This window comes from Echeneis naucrates, chromosome 8, assembly GCF_900963305.1.
Source record: "Echeneis naucrates chromosome 8, fEcheNa1.1, whole genome shotgun sequence".
In the NCBI taxonomy this organism is placed as follows: Eukaryota; Metazoa; Chordata; class Actinopteri; order Carangiformes; family Echeneidae; genus Echeneis; species Echeneis naucrates.
In genome coordinates this window covers 18,175,541-18,196,391 of record NC_042518.1, presented here as the reverse complement: position 1 = coordinate 18,196,391, position 20,851 = coordinate 18,175,541, and the positions used below count along the sequence as shown (strand labels likewise).

Genomic DNA, 20,851 nt, shown 5'->3' with positions numbered 1-20,851 from the left:
GAAAAGGCAAATCTGTGTGAGAGAGAAAGACGCCCCCTCCCCCTTATCCCTCCTTCCCTCCTGCTTATCTGCTGACCATTTTTCTTCAAAGTAATGACTCCAACTCAATTTAGTATGACGGAGAGAGAGGGAAGGGTAAAATACCAAATGACAGAGAGAGCGGATGAGAGAGAGAAGGGAGTGAGATAGGTGGAAATGGCAGAAAGAAAGGGTGTGGAAAGGGGAGGGGGTGAGGGAAAGGGCTTGGCTGAGCACGGGGTGAACGGGAGGTCAGCGCGTCTCACCAATATTAAAATGTGTACCGGGGATGCTTGGGTGACACGCCTCGCCCGTTAAACAAAGAGTGTGCCAAACTGGTAGATTAATTTGAAAACTTGAGTCCATGCACACACACAACACTTAATGCCTTAAAGAGCCACTGTCTCCACCACAGCCCAACTCGATGCTCCTCTGCCCCAACCCGCTCCATGTAGCCCAACACCGAGAAACGGGGGGACGGCCACCGATGAGAGGTTCCCTCTGTCATTTATCGCAGCTTTAGTCGGGTTTTCACGCTCGAAGCGGCCGGTGCTGTTGAGCCAACGTTAGGGGTGACGTGTTGGCTTTTGGATTATCACCGTTCAATCGGTTCTAACGTTTCCTCAAACGTGGAGTCTGAGCACAGGTCTAATGTTCGGCAACGGTCATGCTGACGCTTTACCACTGAGACCGGAGGGAGCGTACAGGCGCTTGCACGTGAACGAGAGTGTCTGTGGAAATGACAACGACCATTTTAAAAAGATAAGAAGAAGAATAATGAAGATGTAAAAACAAACAAACTGTGGCGTCGGAAGACGGAGAGAGAGAAATGAGGTGAAAGCGCGCCTATTTTACATGGAAGGAAAAGGAAAACAGTGGAACATGCTGCCGATTTCTGGATATGAGAAGGAGCCAGAAAAAGAAAACGTAGGCTCATGATGGAAACAGCGGGGAAAGATGTGGAAATCGGTGTGAAGATGTCACGAAATGGAGAGGCGGGTCCTTGAGTTACAGAGAAGTGAGTACACAAAAAATAGAAATCGATGTAGAAGAGATGCTTCCACATTTGCATATAAGTTTGTGTGTGTATGTGTGTGTACGCGCGTGTGTATGGGTGCGCTTCCCCGCTTTCTTGCTTATACCATGTGTGGCAGGTGTTTTGTCCATGGTGGGAGGGAGGGTGGGCGGGAGAAGACCACGTGAGTCTGCAGCAACAACCTCCCTCCTCTTCCTCCTCTTCCTCCACTCCGTGCCTCCAGCGTAGTTTAGCTTTATCGGTTAATATTTTGTGCATGTCACAGTGTGTTTCCTCTATTTACGCTCGATTTGCCCCACTGTACCTTCACTGTGTGCTGATTAAGCCTCACGGGGCTGCAGACATTTTTGCTGATAGTTTACATTCTTCAACACCATTTTATCCATTATCTTTAGATGTATAGAGGGATAGATCAGTATAGGCTACTCCAGGTCTGGCCTGGGGAAGGTGAAAGGTCACTACTTTCTCCCTGCTTAGTCTTAAATTTTATTTATCAATAGTCTTAATCTAATTTAATTTCAGAACTGTTCCGTAAATGTTTGTGCTTGTAGAGCGTGCCAGTTGATTTTATTACCTATATATTGACAATTATAGCAACAGTCATACAGAAACTAGCTGCTGAAGCTGCACGTGTTATGAAATTGTTTAAAAAATGTGAGGAGTAATTGGATAAATTGCAAAGGTTTGGACTCGGCACCAGCTTTCTTTTGTGACCATATGTGTGGTTTTCTGTAGTTGATGTACTCTGTGTGAGGCCTGTGCAAAATGAGTCTGTATGAGAGCGCCAGTGGTTTCAGCTGTTTATTTCCCTGGGCTGTTAATGCGCTGTTTCTCTGATGAAACGTTTCCATCCTACTGGGAGCCTTTGTTTCTTCAATACAAATGTTCTCTTCACCAGCAGCTCTGTGTGTATTGCTGTGTGTTACTATCAACAACATACATTTGTAATTAGCAGTATTTTTCTGTACGTTTTTGTATTTTGTTCAGATTTTTGAATATCGTGAGAGACTTCGGGTCGAGTCTCCCACAACCACACAATAGATGTTCTTCTAGAAAACACCGATAGATTAATCGTGCCCACAAGGAGGAAGAGGCCTCTGTCCGTTACTTTGCATCACAATAACCGGGGCTTATTTTTCAAACTGCACAAAGGAGCTAAAAGCACATTTCTCTTCTCGTTGTTGTCCCTGCAGCTTTTTCAGATCGCTAATATTTCAGAGCATTGACAAGTCCGATGGCTGCAGATAATGAAGCTGTTAACCCTTCAATATGTTAATTTTCATTTTCTGAAGGTGCTTTTACATCAGCGCAGGCCTGCTCATTGTAAAAAAAATAAAAAATACAAATACATATGATATATATGAACACAAAAATCTAAGTATAGTCATTCTATTGGTAGGGGGCTTTAGTTATAAAAAGATTAAGGAACTTACAAAGGTTTATTTTCCCACTATTAGACCCTTTTAATCGATTAAATCTACGGGCTACGAGTGTGAAATCTTATCTTATGTTACCGTATGTGTTTGCTGGAAATAATATTCTTTTGACAAAAGTTTAATCCTGGTCCGCAGTGGGAGAAGAAGCAAAGAGCAGCGTATTCTTCACCAGTTATTGTGTTTGTGTTAAGAAGCTGAGGGACACTTTAAAGTTATTTATTTTCCTCCACTTTCTTCCACTGCTTGCACATTTATTATTTTATTTTTAAATACCTACTCTCTCTTTCTTCCATCTCCGTTTGAGCTGTAAACGGAACTGATCCGTGATAAAAGTCACGTTGAAATGACCTTTTTCCACTCACTGTGCCACTACATGTCATCCAAGTGTAGGGTGACAGTTGCTCTGATGATTTGACCTGAGGCAGCGGCTCCCCTTGTGCTCTCAGAGCAGGCCGGCCAGGTTTTTCAGGTGTAGCGCTTCACTGATGAGGTGGTCTGCAGATTCAGGTTCGTCATATTTACCTGATTAAAATGAAGAGACACCTGCATATGTTCGCAAATTGTATCAAAATATTAAATTTAATAAGAAACCGTAGCATTTATTGTCTTTTAAGTTTTAACGATATGCTCGGATTTATAAATATTTTTTTTAGGTAAAGAGGCAAACCAATTTGTTGTTGTTATTTATTTTATTTTATTTGTTTTCGATCTTCTGCATATTTTAGCAGAATGTGTCTGGAGATAGAACTGCGAAACACTCCCAATAACCTGAATGAGTGCTTCTGATAAAGTGACAGAGGGAGGGGAAGTGCTGCAGTCAGACTCAACACACGTTGATAGATACCTGAGATGACCCGCAGCAAAGCGGGAGGTCAAGGTGAAACATGCACACACCTGTGAAGAATAGAAGAGAAGATAATAGCATGAAGAACCACCGGGTTGTGCCGTATTTGAAGTAAATAAAACTAGTACAAAAAATTTAGATGTAGTGGAAGAAGATTAGTGACAGTGAGTCACACACAGCTCTGGTGATGTATGAGCAACTTTTGAAGGAAACGGAGAATAGCAATATTGCCTGAAGCAGAAAGGGCGAATCAGTGGCATAAAATCAATGTGGGAGCAGCAGGAGCAGAAATTGTGATAAGGAAAAAACATTAAGAGCTCAAAAATACGCCATTACCTTATGTGCATATATATATATATATATATATATATATATATATATATATATATATATATACATAAGGTAATGACATTCCTATATATATAGATATATACCATGTTTATACGATTTTTTTTTCACATTTCATTTTTCATTTAATTTTATTTAGCTCGGCCTTAAGAAAGAAGGAACGAAATACATGTTTTCTTTTTTTTATTATTCCGTTAAACGTACAGGGCATTTACCATCATGAGGATGAAGGGACATGGATTCATTGCTGCATCCATTCTTCAATAACATAATTCAGAACTATTTTTGATTAGGCACTGTTTCCCTGTGCCAAGAGCCTTATTTCTCATTTCCTTAAATTGTTTTAATATTCCGTTAGGACGGCCAGTGACTGCAGCTGCCTTTTTCGCATTATTATTATAATTATTATTGTTGTTGTTTTCATCATTATTTTTGTTGTTATCACGATCACGTCCACCATCATCATCATTATTATTTGTTTTGATAATGTTTTCTTGCCATTACCATTGAGATTTTAAAGCTTCAGCTTCTGTTTTCAGAATTACGTCGGAATAAAACGGGCTATTTGTTTTTTTATTTTTTTATTTTGTTATTTTGAACGGTCAGCATTTTTTTCGTCGTGTTTCATTTACATTGGGATGAAAAAAAATGAGAAAGATGGGATACTCTTTTCTACATTCGCATGACTTTCTGATGCCTAAAAGTGAACATTCTAAAAAGTTGAGACTATGTTTACTTTTCTTTCTTTCTTTATTTATTTATTTTGGCAGATTATCAGTTTAGTCGTCGTACTCGATTTACAGGAAACGTCTCAGCTTTATAACTTCATTTCTCAGCAGCGCTCAGGGGGGTCAGGGATCAGAGACAGTACAGATTGATGAAAATACTCTTATGAAAACAGCACAGGTCTGTGGATGGTGTGGACGGGCGCCTCCAGAGAGACCCACTGTCTTCTATATCTACCCTGTAGATCCGGATTTGTGTACAAATCATTAAAGCAATCACAAATTCGCTTCTAGGGGAGTATATAGTGGATTTATACGCGACGGCGGCGATGGATCCAATACAGGCAGCAGAGGCCTGCAGCTATTTTCATCAACTTTATTCAGTCCTGGCTTTATACGTGCGCTCAATTCGTTTGAATAGCAGTTGACTAAAGGTAGAAAACAGAGAACAAAAATGTGTCGTTGCTGGAAATTTCATCTACCTTCATCAGCATTGTAAATATAAGGAGATTCCATTTAATTTTTCGCAGGTCTTATTAAGTCTATTGTTTGAATGATTCTTTAATGCCCGTCTATCGTCTGCTTATAATTTTCTATCTTAAAAACCAACTGCAAGCTTTGGATTGCACTTTTTGTTTTTAGTCATTCTGTTGCAAAATGATACATTAAAATTTCTAGAAACAAAGGACTTCTCAATCAACTCCATTATCTCCAACATTTTGCCAATGATAAGCTAAAGAAGGTTCACAGCAGCTTCTCCTTTACTGTTCTACTCTTTTGTATTTTTCTGTTTGTGTGATTTTTGCTTTGTTGTCATGCTGTTGAACCCAGAAGAAATTGCAACCAGTGGGCTTTAACTGTGGTTAAAAGATTTTTATTTTTATTTTTTAATAAACTCCTATAAGAGAAAATATTGGACACTCTAAGGATCGAAGTGTGGAAGCTTGTGCCCTTGTTGTTTTGGTGTTGTGTCTGGTGGTGTGTGTTTGACAACAGGGGGAAAGTGACTTACATTAAAATGGAAAACGGAGCTGAGGAGGTTTCAGCAGATTGTGAGACAAGTTCTCCACAGGACGAAAAACAAAGAGCGGGGTAACAGTGCTCAGTAATTCACAGCTCAAGGGCAAAAAGCAGCTGCACTTGGGGGGGGGCGTGCGTTAGGGCAGAATTATCATGCAAGAGGAGTGACATGGAGAACGCCTGTTGGAACAGCGTGGGTTTTTTAAAAAAAGAGGGAAACGGTGCTGGACCTTCATTCCTAATGCAAAGGGCTGCTGGTGATTTAGGAGACTGTGTAACCTGAATTAGTTGATGAATTTTCTATCGATCCTAAACAAGCCAGATTTATCTCTGACACTGTGCTGCTGCTGCTGGGTGGCGCCGGAGTCAGGACACTCTCCCACTCCCTGTTATTAGCGATTTACAAAGAACAAGGAAAAAACTTTGTCAAACATGTCGCTACACCACCCAATGTACACACAGGAGGTGGTGCAGCCGCCAACTTTAAACCACCCACTCCCCCTTTACTGCTTTCTTTCGGCTCTTTTTTCGTTTTTGTTAAGGACGGATGAAAACATCTGTACAGGAGCCGCCTCTGGTGCTCGTGCACGTCCAGCGCGGCCTTGACCAAAGCGGAATGCAGCGTATTAGGACGCGCGTTGCTATTGTTGTGATTCTCTGCCGGCTTAGACGGACATGCGTGCCGACATGTGGAGGAGAGTTGGACTGTGCAGGGAGGACGGTGCATATGGAGAGAGACGAAATAGGGGGGCCGTGGGGGCCGGGGGTTATTGTAAGGCTGAATACCCTCAAACTGAGGCCATATGATAATGCGCGTGGCTCAGTGTATGCTTAATCTTATTTCCTTATCCGGGGTTTGTCACGGAGGCCTGCCATTGGCCGGCAGCCGTCACGTGGCTTCTTAACTTTGTTCACTTGACAGAAAAGTAGGAGGGTTCAACGGAGCAGGAATAACCGAAGAGTAAAGGGATGAGATATAAATTTTAGTTATATATTTTCCGAGTAGGTACAATTCCACAAAAAAGATTGAAATTAATGGCAATGAGCTCCTATTTGATAAACTCCAACTATGTGGACCCGAAGTTCCCACCTTGCGAGGAATACTCACAGAGTGACTATCTGCCCAGCCACTCTCCGGACTATTACAGCTCTCAGAGGCAGGAGCCTGCTGCCTTTCAACCGGACTCCATCTACCATCATCATCAGCACCACCCACACCACCAGCAGCGAGCCGAGCCGCCTTACACGAATTGCCAGCGCGCAGCGCAGCCCGCCTCGGTGGTCATGTCCCCCAGGGGTCACGTCCTTCCTCCGGCCGCGGTGCAGACTACCCCAGTGCCGGAGCACAGTCACCGCTGTGACTCGGTGACACCCAGCCCGCCTCCGCCTCCGTCTTGCGGCCAAACGCCCCACAGCCAAAGCACTTCTTCCCCTGCCAGCACTCGAAAGGACCCCGTCGTTTACCCGTGGATGAAGAAAGTCCATGTAAACATCGGTAAGTGCTGCATGCAAACTTTCTTTCTATCTCTCTCTCCCTCCCTCTCCCTCTCGCTGCGCCTTTCTGCCTGCGGTTGAAAGCCATGCAGTCACCTAGATGTCCACCATCTGAATCTATGACTTCCCCTCCCTGTTTTCTGTTAGAAGTAGAAGAGTAGCCCTTGGGTCAAGATTTACGATCGTCTGTTTGCAGGGCCAATATAATTACACCCTCCATAAATTTTTATTACACCTCCGAGCTGAGGTGCCTTTTGAAGTCCGATCTCGGGCTCGTCTGCTCTAATACCTCGCCTTATGACAACTCAGACCGAGCCCATAAGTTAGATTTTATGCTTTGGTAATTTGATTTTAAGTGGTCGGGTTGTATAAACGGTGTGCTTTACTCTGCCGAGCCTTCCTTCCCCACTCGTTGTTCCAGGGGAGGGAAAGTTTTATGGCAGCTGAAATATTCATGTTTATGGAGTCGGCCGTAAAACACCACTGTAGTACCGAGGAGCTCCACTCTATTACGGCTTCTCTGTAATGCTATAATAGACTGTTGTGTGCGGGGATAATGGGGGAGCGAATATTCACACAGCGACAAAAAAACACTTTGCAAAGTCACCGTAACGCGGCCCCTGCACGCGGTAAGAAACCACGTGCACTCTTGGGAGCAGTCGTGTCTGGTTTTCGCTGCAGCAGTTGAGTTGAAGCTAAAAATGCAGTCCTGTTGTAGAGTCGGAATGTGTGGAACTATCATTGTTGAATGTAGCGCCCGCATGCCCCGCGCCCCCCCCCTCCCTCCCCCACCATCACGTTTACTCTCCACCACCACCACTTTATACAAGACAATGGCTCCGTCCTCACACTCGGTCTGTCCATTAAAAAGGAAAAGGGAGCTGCTCGGCACCCAGACCTTGGATTTTGGGGCGGTCCTGTCATGCTCGGCGCGCTCTCTAACCTTCAGAAGCAGCATTGGCCTCGATTTGCCCCCAAATCACAACATTCGGGCACCAGCTCCAGGCTTCGGCTGGACTCTCACCGCCGCCGGGCCCCAAATGACACCTGATATATTGTAAATAGAATGCTGCGTTTCCGCGAAACGAAGCTCAGAGTAGCTGTGGCAGTTGCGTTTCCAATGAAAAATGTTTTGTTTGGACGACTCTTCAGGTTCAGTCACGGGTCAGATTTTATTTCGCTGCATATATATATATATATTATTGGAAGTTTTTCCGCCGGTTATCCGTTTTAATCAGCACGTACATTATTATTGTAAGATGATGACAACAAAAATATATATTTTTTTCTTAACATGTTGATTTTTTTTTGTTTGTTTTTCTCCCACAGTGAGTTCAAACTACACAGGCGGTGAGCCGAAACGGTCTCGGACGGCCTACACGCGCCAGCAGGTTCTGGAGCTGGAGAAGGAGTTCCATTACAACCGGTACCTGACGCGCAGGCGCAGGGTGGAGATAGCGCACACACTGTGTCTGTCCGAGCGGCAGATCAAGATCTGGTTCCAGAACCGGAGGATGAAATGGAAGAAGGACCACAAGCTGCCCAACACCAAGGTCCGCTCTGGGACAAACAGCAACACAAACTCCCAGTCCCTAACCGGCTCCCAGAACCGCTCCACCGGACCACTATAGCCCGGTTCTCTGGCTCATTGTCTTTGACGTGTGTCCTCCATTTTCCTCCTAACTGAACGCCCTGTAACCACCGGAACCTGCACTTTGGACCGGAGTAACACGTCGAAGGGAGGGTGTCTTTGTCCCGCTTGGCCCTGATCTGAGCTGATGTTACACACATCATATGATTTCGGAAAGTGGAAAGGGAGATTTCTCATTCATGACAAAGAAATTATCAAAACAGACGAAGAGGAGAGAAGAAAAATGAGGCGGTTACATATTAATTTTAAGCCCCCTCGCTCCCATCTATCTATCGATCATCGATAGATCGGTCGATCTCCCTCTGCTTCTTTGCTTTTTAATATTTTCTTTTTATACTAATTTCTCTCACACACTCTCTCCTCTCTCAGTCAGGGGACGGAATAGTGGGCTTAAAAGAATGTGCGAGCGATTATGTGTGTGTTTCTTTTTCTTCTTTCCTAAACTTTTTTTTGTGAAGATGGAGCCTTGTTTTCATCTTTAATCATGCCAAACTCGGGCCCCATTTGTCATGTTTACTCTGCGGGTACAAAGCAAACGGGTGTACCTCCAGCCCCACCCCATCTACTCCTCTCTCTCTCAACCGCTACCGATCACCCTCACCCAAACACTCACAAGCACGTGCAATAAAAAATTAAACTCCCATTTCTTCCATAGAAGTTCTCTCTCTCGCGCGCGCACGCGAACACACACGTCGTGAGCTCATAACTGTCTATAACCTCCCCTGCGATGCCGAATGACAGCAAACCCTAGTTTCCTGTCTCGCTGTTTAACTTTAACCGCTGACACTTGTGTTTAATGAGGAACTTGTAGGTCTTTTAGCTTTCATTCCAGCTATTTTTAAATCCATTGTTGATTGTAAAAAGATATAAGATGACATCGGTCCTCCGAGGAAACAGACTTACAGGGTGATTCAAAAGAAATAACGTCGATCTGAGGCTTTTTTCCACCAAAAAGAGTTTATAAAGCTTCCTGAACAACAGAACTCATCATTAAAACAGAACACACGGTAGACACAACACTATATTACGTAGGGTACTACTTATTACCTCAGCTATACTTATATATTATTTTTTTTAATAATCTTATTTTCTTTTACTCGTTGAATGAAGTGACAGCTTTTCGAGCTTTTATATTTTTTTAAATTGTGTGACAAATTATTCTATTAATTATTATTACTTGCAATACATAAAAACGCTATTGATTTCCTGTATGTGAAACAAAAAAATATTTAACTATAAGTAATTGTTCTAGCAAGAGACATTCAGAAGAGTACGGAGCTTTTCATTGCATGTATGAACAGTGTTGATTCTTTTTTTTTTCTCTTGAGTCCTCTACGCAGATCCTCACGCAGCATCCTTTTTGTCATTGGTCTTTTCCTTATGTCACTTTTTATTCGGCTGTGTCTTCCCACATTTTTTTTGACATTCCAAAGATCAGTTTCTATCCTTATTGCTGGTGGCAATGATGATGATATGATATGTATGATATTGTTAGACATGTGTTACCTCCTCGGTATGTAATTTCCTCCTCTCTGTGGTCATGCCTACCCCAGTGTCTTACCTTCTTATTATTTGTAAATAGTCCATTGAAATTTAAATAAATGGCTGTGGAAGCGTCATTTTCTGTCATTTCTTCTGTCAGGTGACGATGACGACGACAATGAGCCTTAGGTTTCTAATGTCACCTATTTTAGTACAGGTTCTTATGTTAATTATATGTTTATTTATTTTTCTTCCAAAGACTTACTTCCTCTTTGCTTCACCAAAAGCATCAGTGCTTTTCTTGGCTCCTATCTTGCAGGAGACTTTTTTAATTGAACTTGCACATTCTTCCTCGTGACCACACAACAATAAATAATTTCGATTCCATTGTTGGTTTTGCCTAAAAACGCAAAGCAGCCTGATTTGAGAAATCGGGGGCCCGCAGATGATTAATCTTTCCTCAGCTCTGACTAATCCTGGTACATTACGTCTTGTAATCTCGTTTTAAATCACAGAACGTCCCCCAGTTTCACTCCCATTCTCCCTTTAATTTAACGGCTGCTCAGACTCACATGCACCGGTCCCAGTGTGGGACATCCCCGTCCCTTCTTTTTCTGGTTGTAAGATTTAAAAAAAATACAACAAAAAAACACATATATATATATATATATATATATATATATATATATAAACCCTATCTCGGTTCGTGGTCTTTTAATGCCTTAATAGGAATAATTTTTGCTCAGTTTCTCCCTTTGGTTGTTTTGTGGAGCGGTGCTATGCGCGCATGTGTGTTTTATTTTTTTATACATTACAAAAAGGGAGCAGGCCGCCGCCATACCTCAAACCCTGACAAGCAAATAGATAATCAACAAGACGAATGGCTTCTTTTGTGAGGCGCGGCTCCTGTATTAATTTTCATTTTCTTTTCTTAGAGCAGGTATCGAAAAATATAGAGCAAGAGGGGGGAGAACGAGAAAATGGCATTCCTCTCGATGAACTTTAAACAAAAAAACTGTGCCCCCCAAATTGGTCCGTTCGTATTTTTCGGCCCAGAGAAGATTCCCTATTACTTGTTGGTTGATTTCTCCCTGGGCTTGTTGCCACAGAGACTCCCTCTGCCCATTTATCTGTTTTCTTCCTATTCATGAAAGGCTTCTCCAGCAAAACCCGCCTCCCTATCAAACTATACCCCAAACAGACATAGACACTGCGTCAAAATGCGTAAACTCTTACACATAAAGACTGGGTATTTTTATTTATTCCATTTACATTATTCCAGGAAGTCCTATTGAAATTTTAAACACAAAAAGACAATGATGATTATCAGTAAATTACTTTAACACCACATATATACAATGGTAATTTATAGTAATTTATATGTATTGAGGAAAATATATATTAAATAAACTTCTCCTCATAGGAAAAACTATATTTGTCTGCCACACAGCGAATGCCCTATATGTGCTCACATTTGTGCCTCCCTGAGCTGCTGAATATTCCCAGCCAGAGTTGAAATAAATGATTTTCCGAGTGACAACTCGCACAATAAAATCCACCAAAGCAGCCTGCTTCTTTTTAGCCACCTTTATCAGCCGGGGCCTTCTGCTGCTTCTGTGAATGGGTTCAGAGTTTTGTAAGAATGGCCCCCTCCTTTCCTCATCACCACCTCTCTGAAAAAGTTCACAGCCATTATTTTCTAGACAGGGCAAGAGGGGGACGGCACCTCAAGAAAAATGCGAGAATTATACAAGAAAATCATTAATCACGTGTTCTTCTTTTAACACTTCTTCTTCTTCTTCTTTATTGTCACCAGACAGCCATACACAAGACCCCTTCTGCCAGGAGATACAGAGGGCAAGCAACACAGACAGACAGAGGAGAAGAAAAAGAAGACGTCTTGGAAGACCCCCCCCCCCCTCCCCTCCACACATACACCCCCTCCTTACACACACATAAACACTCATAAACACACCTCCCTTTTGTACGCATCAGCAAGCTATTTTTACACCCCAAAAGTATCCTACCACAAGAGAAAACTTTTTCTCTTTCATTTGAAAGAAGAAAAATCCCTCCAAAGAAACCGCAACAAACCAGTCAGAGTCTTCGCGGCGCTGAAGAAGATGGCCCAGTGGTCGCAGGGAGAGGTGGCGTCTAAGGTAAGAGGCCTGTGAATTTTGTCTTCTGTCTCTTCTCTGTTTTGGCTCCTCAGTGCAGGACATAGTAAATGTCAGCGAGCCGGCTTTTTATGGTTTTATTGCCCCCGTGAGCATATGGCGAGGTCAGGCGAAGGGGGCATTTACTGCCGTGGGGGCTTTGATTTTCGCGCAGGGACTGCTTCGAGCAGCGTGTTTTTGTTGCAGTGTGTGGCAGTATGTGTGTTTTTTATGTAGTGGCCTTTTCTGGGTTTTCCTGAGTTTGTGCAACTGTTTAGGCGCAGCCGTTCTGCGGTTTTGTCACTTCTTATCTCACTTTGGAGGCATCTGTTTCTGTGCGGATTCATTTGATGGTGCACTTTTATTTGACAACCAGCACAAAGCTCAGGGATGATTCAGAAATGCTCTTACTAATAAATGGCAGAATTCTCGTGTGAATAATTCTTCTTCCAAAGGGAGCTCATTGCGCGTTTCGTCTTGGCTGTGTTTCCGTGCTCATAAAATGTTGCTGTGGTTTGGGCCTATAGAGTTTAATGATATACTGTTGCGTGTTGGCCAGGTGCAAACAAGCTACAGACACTTGCTGCGGGAATATGAATAATATGGCACCCAGCAGAAGGGGGGGGGAAATTAAAAGAACTGGGTGAGCGCTGGTTAATGGATACTCTCTCGGTTGTGCTCCGAAACAATTTGCCTGGAAAACAAACGATCTTCCAAGGCTTTCCCAAATGAACTGCGAACGATCGCAGGTCGCCGTGCGCGCTCAGGCCTCCGGTATCTGCTGAGCCGAGCAGCAGCATCCCGGCGAAGCGTACTCACTACTCTTTGACCCCCCACCTACCAGAAATCAATTCGGCCTTAATTAAAGATAAAAGGGCAGCGGTTCTGGTGGAGGGGCTGCGACTCTCCTGAGGACGCGGCCCATGATGTGTTGCGATGCGTGGAGAAGAGAAAAACAAATGGTGTAAATACAAGCGGTGGTTGTAAAGAGGAAGGCAGAGACGCTGAGATGGAGGAGGGAAAAATCGATGGGCATGCTGGAGCAGAGAGCAGCGCAGTGGCCAAGCTGCGACCACAGAGGGTTCAACCAGGGGACAGGTTTTTCTGACCGATGAGGTCCACTGGCACCACCCTCCCAACCCACGCTATTCCAACCCCCACCAGTCTCGGTCTCCCTTGACCTCGCAAGGTTTCTGGACCCTGTGCTCCCTCGGACATTCCCAGACCTCCGGAGCCCGGGGCCACTGAATCATAACAACCCGGGTCCAGAGCACTGTAACCCCGGGGCACAGCGACGATATCTCTTCTCTCACGCTCACAGACAGACAGACAGACAGGCCAACCACCTGGTCAGGGGTCAGTTTCAGGCCATTGCTCCCTGTAACTGAAATGGGATAATGATGATGACGCTGAAATGTAACAGACTGATTGTCTTTTTGCTTATTTGCATGTTTGCATTTTGCCCAAACCTTTATTTCGAATACTTTCTAGTCAGATGTGTCATGTCTCACTTAAAACCATGACTCATAATGCAGGATCCTGTGAGGCATCATAATGTGGTGAAAAGGGGTTTGTTAGGCTGAAAATAAGAGCTGCCTGGTGTTGGGCAGTATTTGGACAGAAATGTATACAGAGCCTGCACCTCATGATTGCCTGCTAGAAATCTGCCTGCTTTAACATTCAGGCCTTTTCCAGCCATGTCACACTCATCATTTTGAGATGATTCACAGTACTCTATGAGTAAAATAAACTGGAGTATACTGCTGTTCATTTGACTCTGTGAACTGTTGTTGACAAATGTTGGGTTTGTAGATACTGGTCATTTTCCTGCCTGGTAATTTGACCTATTGTAAAGAGGGAACGTGTGTTGGGGACCACTAACTAATCAGTGGAGCAGTGGCAAATACTGGCCAGTCTTTTCCCCCTTTGCCATAAAATGGTTCCTACACCGTATGCTTTAAGGCCTCATACTGATGTAGCCTCTTGTCTCTTACACTGATGAGTCCTTGTTTACATTTTTCTTGTTGAACAGTAAAGCTCTGTTTGCATCCAGTCAGTATTCTAAGATGCCAGACTGAATAATGTGGGAGATGTGCATTAAAGGGGATTTCAGTCACTTTAATAAGTGTGTGACTTGTGTTTTGTGCTGTCATAGTGGCGCCTAAATGTGTTTGTGAAGCATATGGTTTTCAGACGATAAAGCACTTTTTTTTTCAACCAGCAAAAAGCAGAAACCACAACATGGTTTTAAGTGCTAAAATCTCTTCACATTGACTCCTGGCTATTCTTTATTCACACCAGTCACACACCAGTCCCTGAAACTACTATCTCTCTAGTTGATGTATTGCATTTATTCTCACTTCGGGATTCCTTGTGGAGTCTTGAGAAAAAAAAAAAAACAACAACAACAAATAGTCAGGAAACTGAAAAGCCTGAAAGGAAACAGGCAGGGAAATAAGGAAAACCACCAGAATCTTAGACAGAAGATTTGACTAAGGCAGCCTGCAGGATAACAGTGGACAGGTGAAGCCAATGAGAAGGGACAAAGGATTCCTGGAGAGGTCAAGCTGGAACCGGGAGGCAGAGTTGGAGGGTGACGATGAAGGTGGCCTCTCACTAGATGGAGAGCAGGATACTGTAGTCCAGTGTAGATGGCCATCAACAGGGGACCTGGACTGCCCAACGAACATATCCAGACACAATGGAGGCAAATGACTGGGGCAGGGGACGGACAGCGACAGACAGCGACAGGCAACGTCAGCCGATTCAGTCAACAATTAGTTGGTTGTTTCTGGGGACTGGCAGTCTGCCAACCAAGACTGTCCACTCAAGAGAAGGGACTGGCGTCATATAGGCCAACTAGAAAATCAGGAGATGGTGAATGAATATCAGGAACTGTAGCTCAGGAGCCACTGTTGGTCAGGCCCTTTCATGAACCGACAGGATGACTCATGACACAGGTAAAGGCAGAACATCAGAGTTTGACCTGACCCCCACCTGGGTGTTGATTGTGGTACTGGACAGCAGAGACTTGGGGTTGCTGGGCAGCTGAGTCTGTGTTGTGCCAACAGGGGGATTCAAAAAAAATTTCCAAATCTTCCTTCTCCTTGCTCTGACTCCATATATCTTAGGGCTGGCTGGGATAGATGCAGCAGATCATTCACACAAATAGTATCAAAGTAAGAAGATCTAGAACTAAAAGGCAAAATAAGGGGGAACTAAATCAGGAAAAATGAACAGGAAACAGGCAGGAAGAAAAACAGGATTCTCTGTATGGATGACATGAAGGAAGCAGAACCAGAAACTGACACTGCTCTGATAAAGAAAGAGACCGAATAAACGAGAAAGGCAAGAGTAGCAGTGAACAGGTGACACGAGTTTGAGTGGGGCAGGCAATTGAACAAGTGGGAAACACACAAAATGGGAAATAAAACAGAAAATCCAGACTGAGTCACACAAAAACATAACTGTGAAAGAATAGAAAGTAATCCATGGTGTTGCAGTTCTACAACATTTGCGCCAGAACTAGAGTGGAGAAATAGTTGGACATTGAAGCCAGACACTTGGACATTGTATGTCCTTGCCACGTGCCTGTGTATGATAACATGTTTGTTACTTCTATAACACTCAAATAATTTCGCTCAAAGTACCACAAAGTATCCATTAGGAAGAGCCCATTTGACTGTAATTAAAATGCTCCATGACACAGGAAATTTTGACCATGGCTACCAACAAGCTTTATTGTGTTTTTTACTATGTGACCATGACAAAAAAAGGCCCTCAAACATAAAGAAGTGCGACAGTATTTTTAGAAACCAAGCCATTTTTGTGCATGAGTCTTGCATCTGCCATACACTGTAGTTTGTTAGTTCAGGAAACAGTCACAGAGACAGAAAACCTATATGGTTGTTGGAGGAATCCAACTCTACCCTGACAATAGTAGTAGACAGCAGACTACAAAGCCTGATATGTTTATGTATTTTGCCCTTGTATTCACTTTATATTTTGTGTTTGTATTGAAGAACAACATATTTTAAAAAGCAGCTTCTGCAGGTTTAAGAGCAGGAAGAATTTTACACCAAAACTCGAGATAGTACAAACACGTTCTCGTGATGTTCCCCAAAAATAAACACATTCAGCCTTTCTGACTGTAGCTCAGGTATGGTGGATATGCGTCATGCTTCCGTGGACAGGTTTCGACAACTCATTAGATTTAAGTAAGGGTGACCTTGTCTCTGCGTTGTAACTCATATTCTACATCAGGAGTAAGAGGACCTAAAATACACATGCAGTTAGTCATCCTGCAAAAGGTTTTGCATGGCATGTTTTCTAATAGTTGGTCTGTAGAACAAGAGGAGATGGTGCCGGTTTAGAAGCAAAACAAAAATACGTATATATTCCAAGATATGCATTATATATACTTGGAGACAGCAAACAAAATGGTTTTACTGCGAAACATTGCACTCAGGTGAAGTGGCAGTGTGTTGCTTACCCATGGAAATGAAAAGTTCAAGTGTCAATGCCACAGCTTTACACCAAAGTGATTTATACAGAAAAGCAATACAGTAATTTGTAAAGTTTCTCAGCCTGAAACCTTGAATGGAGTAAATCTAATTTCTGCTCTGAGCTCACACAGGTTCATTAAAAACACTATTGTTAAATTAAAAACCCTGCTGCTCTACTGATGCACAGAAGCCAACTGTGTTCTTAGTGAAAGTAGATGATGAGATAGTAATATGAAGTCTGTTTCTGGCTCTGAATGTTGTTTTTTCTGTAACTTTACGACTCATCCTGATGCTTTCTCCTTCTAAAAGGAGATTTGGTTTGGTAAACTCTGTAGGATTAGCAGTTCAATAACTGTGAAATAAAAGCATGATGCAGCGGGAGTCCAGCTGGCAGGCAGCTGTGAGCCAGCTCTCTGACCTGTAGTTTTCAGATAAACTGCTCCTGTTTTGCAGTTTGCTGTCACCTAGATGTTTGGAGCCTTCAAACCAGCTGATGGGCCTATGTTTCAACCCCAGCTTTACACAGGAACCAGCAGGCATCACACGCACAAATGCAGACTGCTAGGCATGCACTGGCTCTCTCAGGCATCAACTACATTTTAGTGTTTGCAGGTTCAGTGAACACCACAGAGTATAGTATCATATAGTATCAAAAAAGCAGTTACACCAACTCTCTCTCTCTGGCCTGGGAGTCCCGCAGTTGTTCGCTAATTACCAGACAAATCGCTCTGCGTGCCTTTTTCTTTCCTTGGACTTGTTGCAGCCGCTTTGCCGAGAAATTTATTATTTTGGAGAACGCAAGGAGCCGAAGAGGTCATGGAGGCGCGCGGGCTGCAGGAGGAGGTCGTCACTGGAGATATATGGCTGCCAGGCTTTTCCTACTGCATCTTCTGTGTGTGTGTGTGTGTGTGTGTGTGTGTGAGAGAGAGAGAGGGTTAGGGTGAGCCATTTAAAAGTAGACGTGTATTAAGTATTAAAGAGTGAATTCCTGGTGACCAAGTTATTCAATGCACAATGTAGTTAATTTTAAAAATTTATCCTACTTTTTAATTTAACAAACTAGGATCCTCATACAACGAGAACGTGCTCACGTGCTCTCGATTTATCTGTTATTGAACTCCATGTCTACATCTAAATGTATTACTGCCCACCGTCTGCTCTGCCCTGGAAAAAAAAAACATGGTTTTTTAATACAATAATTCATTTCCCGCATTTCTTAATCTCTAATCTGTAGGAGGATAACTTCAACAAAAACGCTTCAGCTATATTAAGCATGATGGCATCTTATCGCCGATGAAATAACAATAAATGCAAACGCCTGATACATAAATCAGACACTTGCCCATAAAGACTGCTTTTCTCTGAGCTGCCTTCATTTGAGACTGAGGCTGCTGCGTAGGACTCTGTCAGTGATTCCGCAGTTGTTTGTTACAGCAGAGCTCATATCCATTAGATATGAATGATAAATCGGCTTCCGTGGCCTGCCCTAGTAATGGCGGGTCATTAGGCGAGTTTATTCATACCACCGCATAAAAGAAGCTCGGTGCCCCTCGTTACCTTTCACTTATCAATACCTAAATGACAAAGACCCTAGCTCCTGTGTGATAATAACAACCTGAGACACAAAGATATGTCCAACATAGCTGGTCAGTGGATTATATTTAGCAATGCGACGAGTGATTTCCCTGCTGATAAATATATTTTAACAAACGGAAAAAACATCACACTCATGAGGACAGTGTGATTTTTTTTAAATCTTCAGATCATTTAAATTTTAAAAAGGAAGAAAAGAAAAACAGTCTGTAGCCAAAGGAAATTTCAAGATTCGCCCCAACATATCACGGATGTTTGTCCCTCATCTTGTTCGATGCCCATCATCCCTCAGCCAGTGTAAAACTCATCAGGTTGAATGTAGGTGAATGCAAATGAAAAATATTTAGCAAAAATATTTATTTTAACACGAACCCACTGTTAATTTATAATTTGCATTAAATTACACTTTCGATTAATTCTACAACGACATGGACGTGTATGAGATAAAACATTGTGCCTGCGTGATGGAACACATCCAGGGGCTCTGGGTCATGTTGTTGTAAGTCTAAGGTTTATAATCAGTCAATAACCGGTCTAAATTTCTAAATGTAAAACATATCAAGTGTCATTGATTTGCACTGTAATTCAGCACGCTCTCCACTAGCTTTTATAAATTAAACAATGACACTTCCAACTCTTCTCAGCCATTAGACATGGCAATGTTCTGACATGTCTGACAACAGCTTCTTAAAAAGATCGGTATTTCCTATTTACAAGGGCCAGCAATTTAAAAACAAGCTGGATATCCAGTTCAAAGGGGAAACAATACAAAAAACAAAACAAAACTTAATTGTCCAAATGTTATTGGCTATTGATTTTGATTGGCCCTTCAAGTTTAGAGGCGAGACGCCGGGGGTGTCGAGACAGAGGGTGCAGCTCCGGGACGGGGAAATACCTCATGTCTCTCACAGCAGAGGAATATATTTCAAGAAGCTGACACGCGCACGCTGCCTTCTCAAACAGATTTACGAGCTGCAGTAAAAGGCGCAAAGATGTTGAGGCTCAGTAAATCAATCTATGGCCATATCTTTTTCTCAGATCAGTTTGCATCCTTAATATTAATACTAGAAATGGACACAACATCATCATCATAATTTATTATTATTATTATTATTATTATTATTATTATTATACAACCTTTTGTGATGTAATACGATACCACTTCATCACGCCTTGGACACTTTAATTTTACGGCCATTCTACATCTTAACAAAGAGACATTTTCAGTTTCTCTCTTTTTATTCAAAGCCTTGTTAATCATTAACGAGGAGGAAGAATTTACCTGTCCTAATCCATCATGGAACCAGAGACCCCCGTGATCGCACAGAACTCCAACATCACTTCAATTAGCCTGCTGGCTTTTATATAATACATGTTGAAATAACATTTTGGTTACACAACCCGCCGTATCACGTGAGTGACTAGTCCTTTTGTTTTTAGGATATTAAAATAATTGCAACAATAATTGTGAAGGATTACGTTTTTTGTTCTCTTGGCGGTATACTGTGTAATAGCCATAAGCTTTGGGATCAGACTCTGGTGAAGCTGCAGGGTCACACTCCTCCAGCTCTTGCTCCACACAGCCGGTGCGTTTATGCTTCTGAAACCGCTGTGTTTCTGTGGCTGTGCCAAGTTTATGGCGCTGATTCGCAATGCTGTTGTCACACCGGTCCAGGTCTCCGCTGCGACTTATCTTAGCTGTTGTTTCACACTGTGATTGCCATAATTTATGGCCGTCATTATAGACGTCATCATCACCGCCGCAAATGTTTGATTTCAATCTTTTGGCAAAAATCTCAGGGAACCGCCGCGGTGCTCAGAATGCAAGTTCAAAGGAGTTATATTTGCGTTTTTACTGCACAAAACAAGTAATAAATAAACGAGCATCACACCGTTTCACTGATAATCCATTTAGAGCTACATTTGTTTCCTTCTTGATAATTATTTTTTTCCCTTTGTCATCGGGGAATTAGGATATATTTTTAGAACCAACTCTAAAGTGGTTTCTGATTTCACCAGCAAGAAGTTCTGACTAATTACATTCGATATTAAACTATTTATCTAGATCCGCAATTGTATCAGACTGGCTGGATAAAATAGGAAGAGAAAATGGCTTTGGTTTTAACGACACACTGATGAAGACTGCGGCAGCTCGCCGAGTGAAAGAGGATCATGTTTACCTGGAGGCATGGGGGTTCTAAATTCTCTATGAGGAAGAGTCCTGAAGCCGCTGCGGCCCATTGTTTGACCTTGAAGTCTTTCTTGTTCGTCCCTCGGCAGCCAGATCTGCCCCGGCATTATTTTCTTGGAGTCTCGAGCTCCATTGTTCTGCTTTAGGCTCGAACCCTGGAACAGGGAGACGCGGTGCACCAAAGGATTCCGGGCTATTGTTATTGCCCCGCACGGCCTCACGACGGGGATTTTTTGGTCTCCTCGTTTGTTTCTTCATTAATCTCACTCTCACCCTCTCTCCTTCTTCTTCATCTTTTTTTATCAGTGTTTCTGTTTGTCTCTATCTGTTTGTGGCAGCTCTCACGCTCCTT

General features: G+C 42.8%; 2 protein-coding genes across 4 annotated transcripts in view; both read left to right on the top strand.

Annotated features, from left to right (window-relative positions):
• The first annotated feature begins 528 nt into the window (after positions 1 to 528).
• The window catches only part of hoxb3a (homeobox B3a), a 52,672-nt gene continuing 32,349 nt past the window's right edge, over positions 529 to 20,851 (top strand). For 2 of the 3 annotated variants that reach the window (XM_029507858.1, XM_029507849.1), the window contains exons 1-2: positions 532 to 1,036; positions 11,871 to 12,213. The gene's annotated coding sequence lies outside the window, so the exon portion shown is untranslated. Of the gene's footprint in view, positions 1,037 to 11,870; positions 12,214 to 20,851 lie in introns of all 3 variants that reach the window. The other variant, XR_003841003.1, reaches the window with a different exon arrangement.
• Positions 5,990 to 10,191, top strand: hoxb4a (homeobox B4a). The gene is made up of 2 exons (XM_029507861.1): positions 5,990 to 6,922; positions 8,251 to 10,191. The coding sequence occupies exons 1-2, from the start codon at positions 6,463 to 6,465 to the stop codon at positions 8,550 to 8,552; spliced, it is 762 nt and encodes a 253-aa protein (XP_029363721.1). The 5' UTR covers positions 5,990 to 6,462; the 3' UTR covers positions 8,553 to 10,191.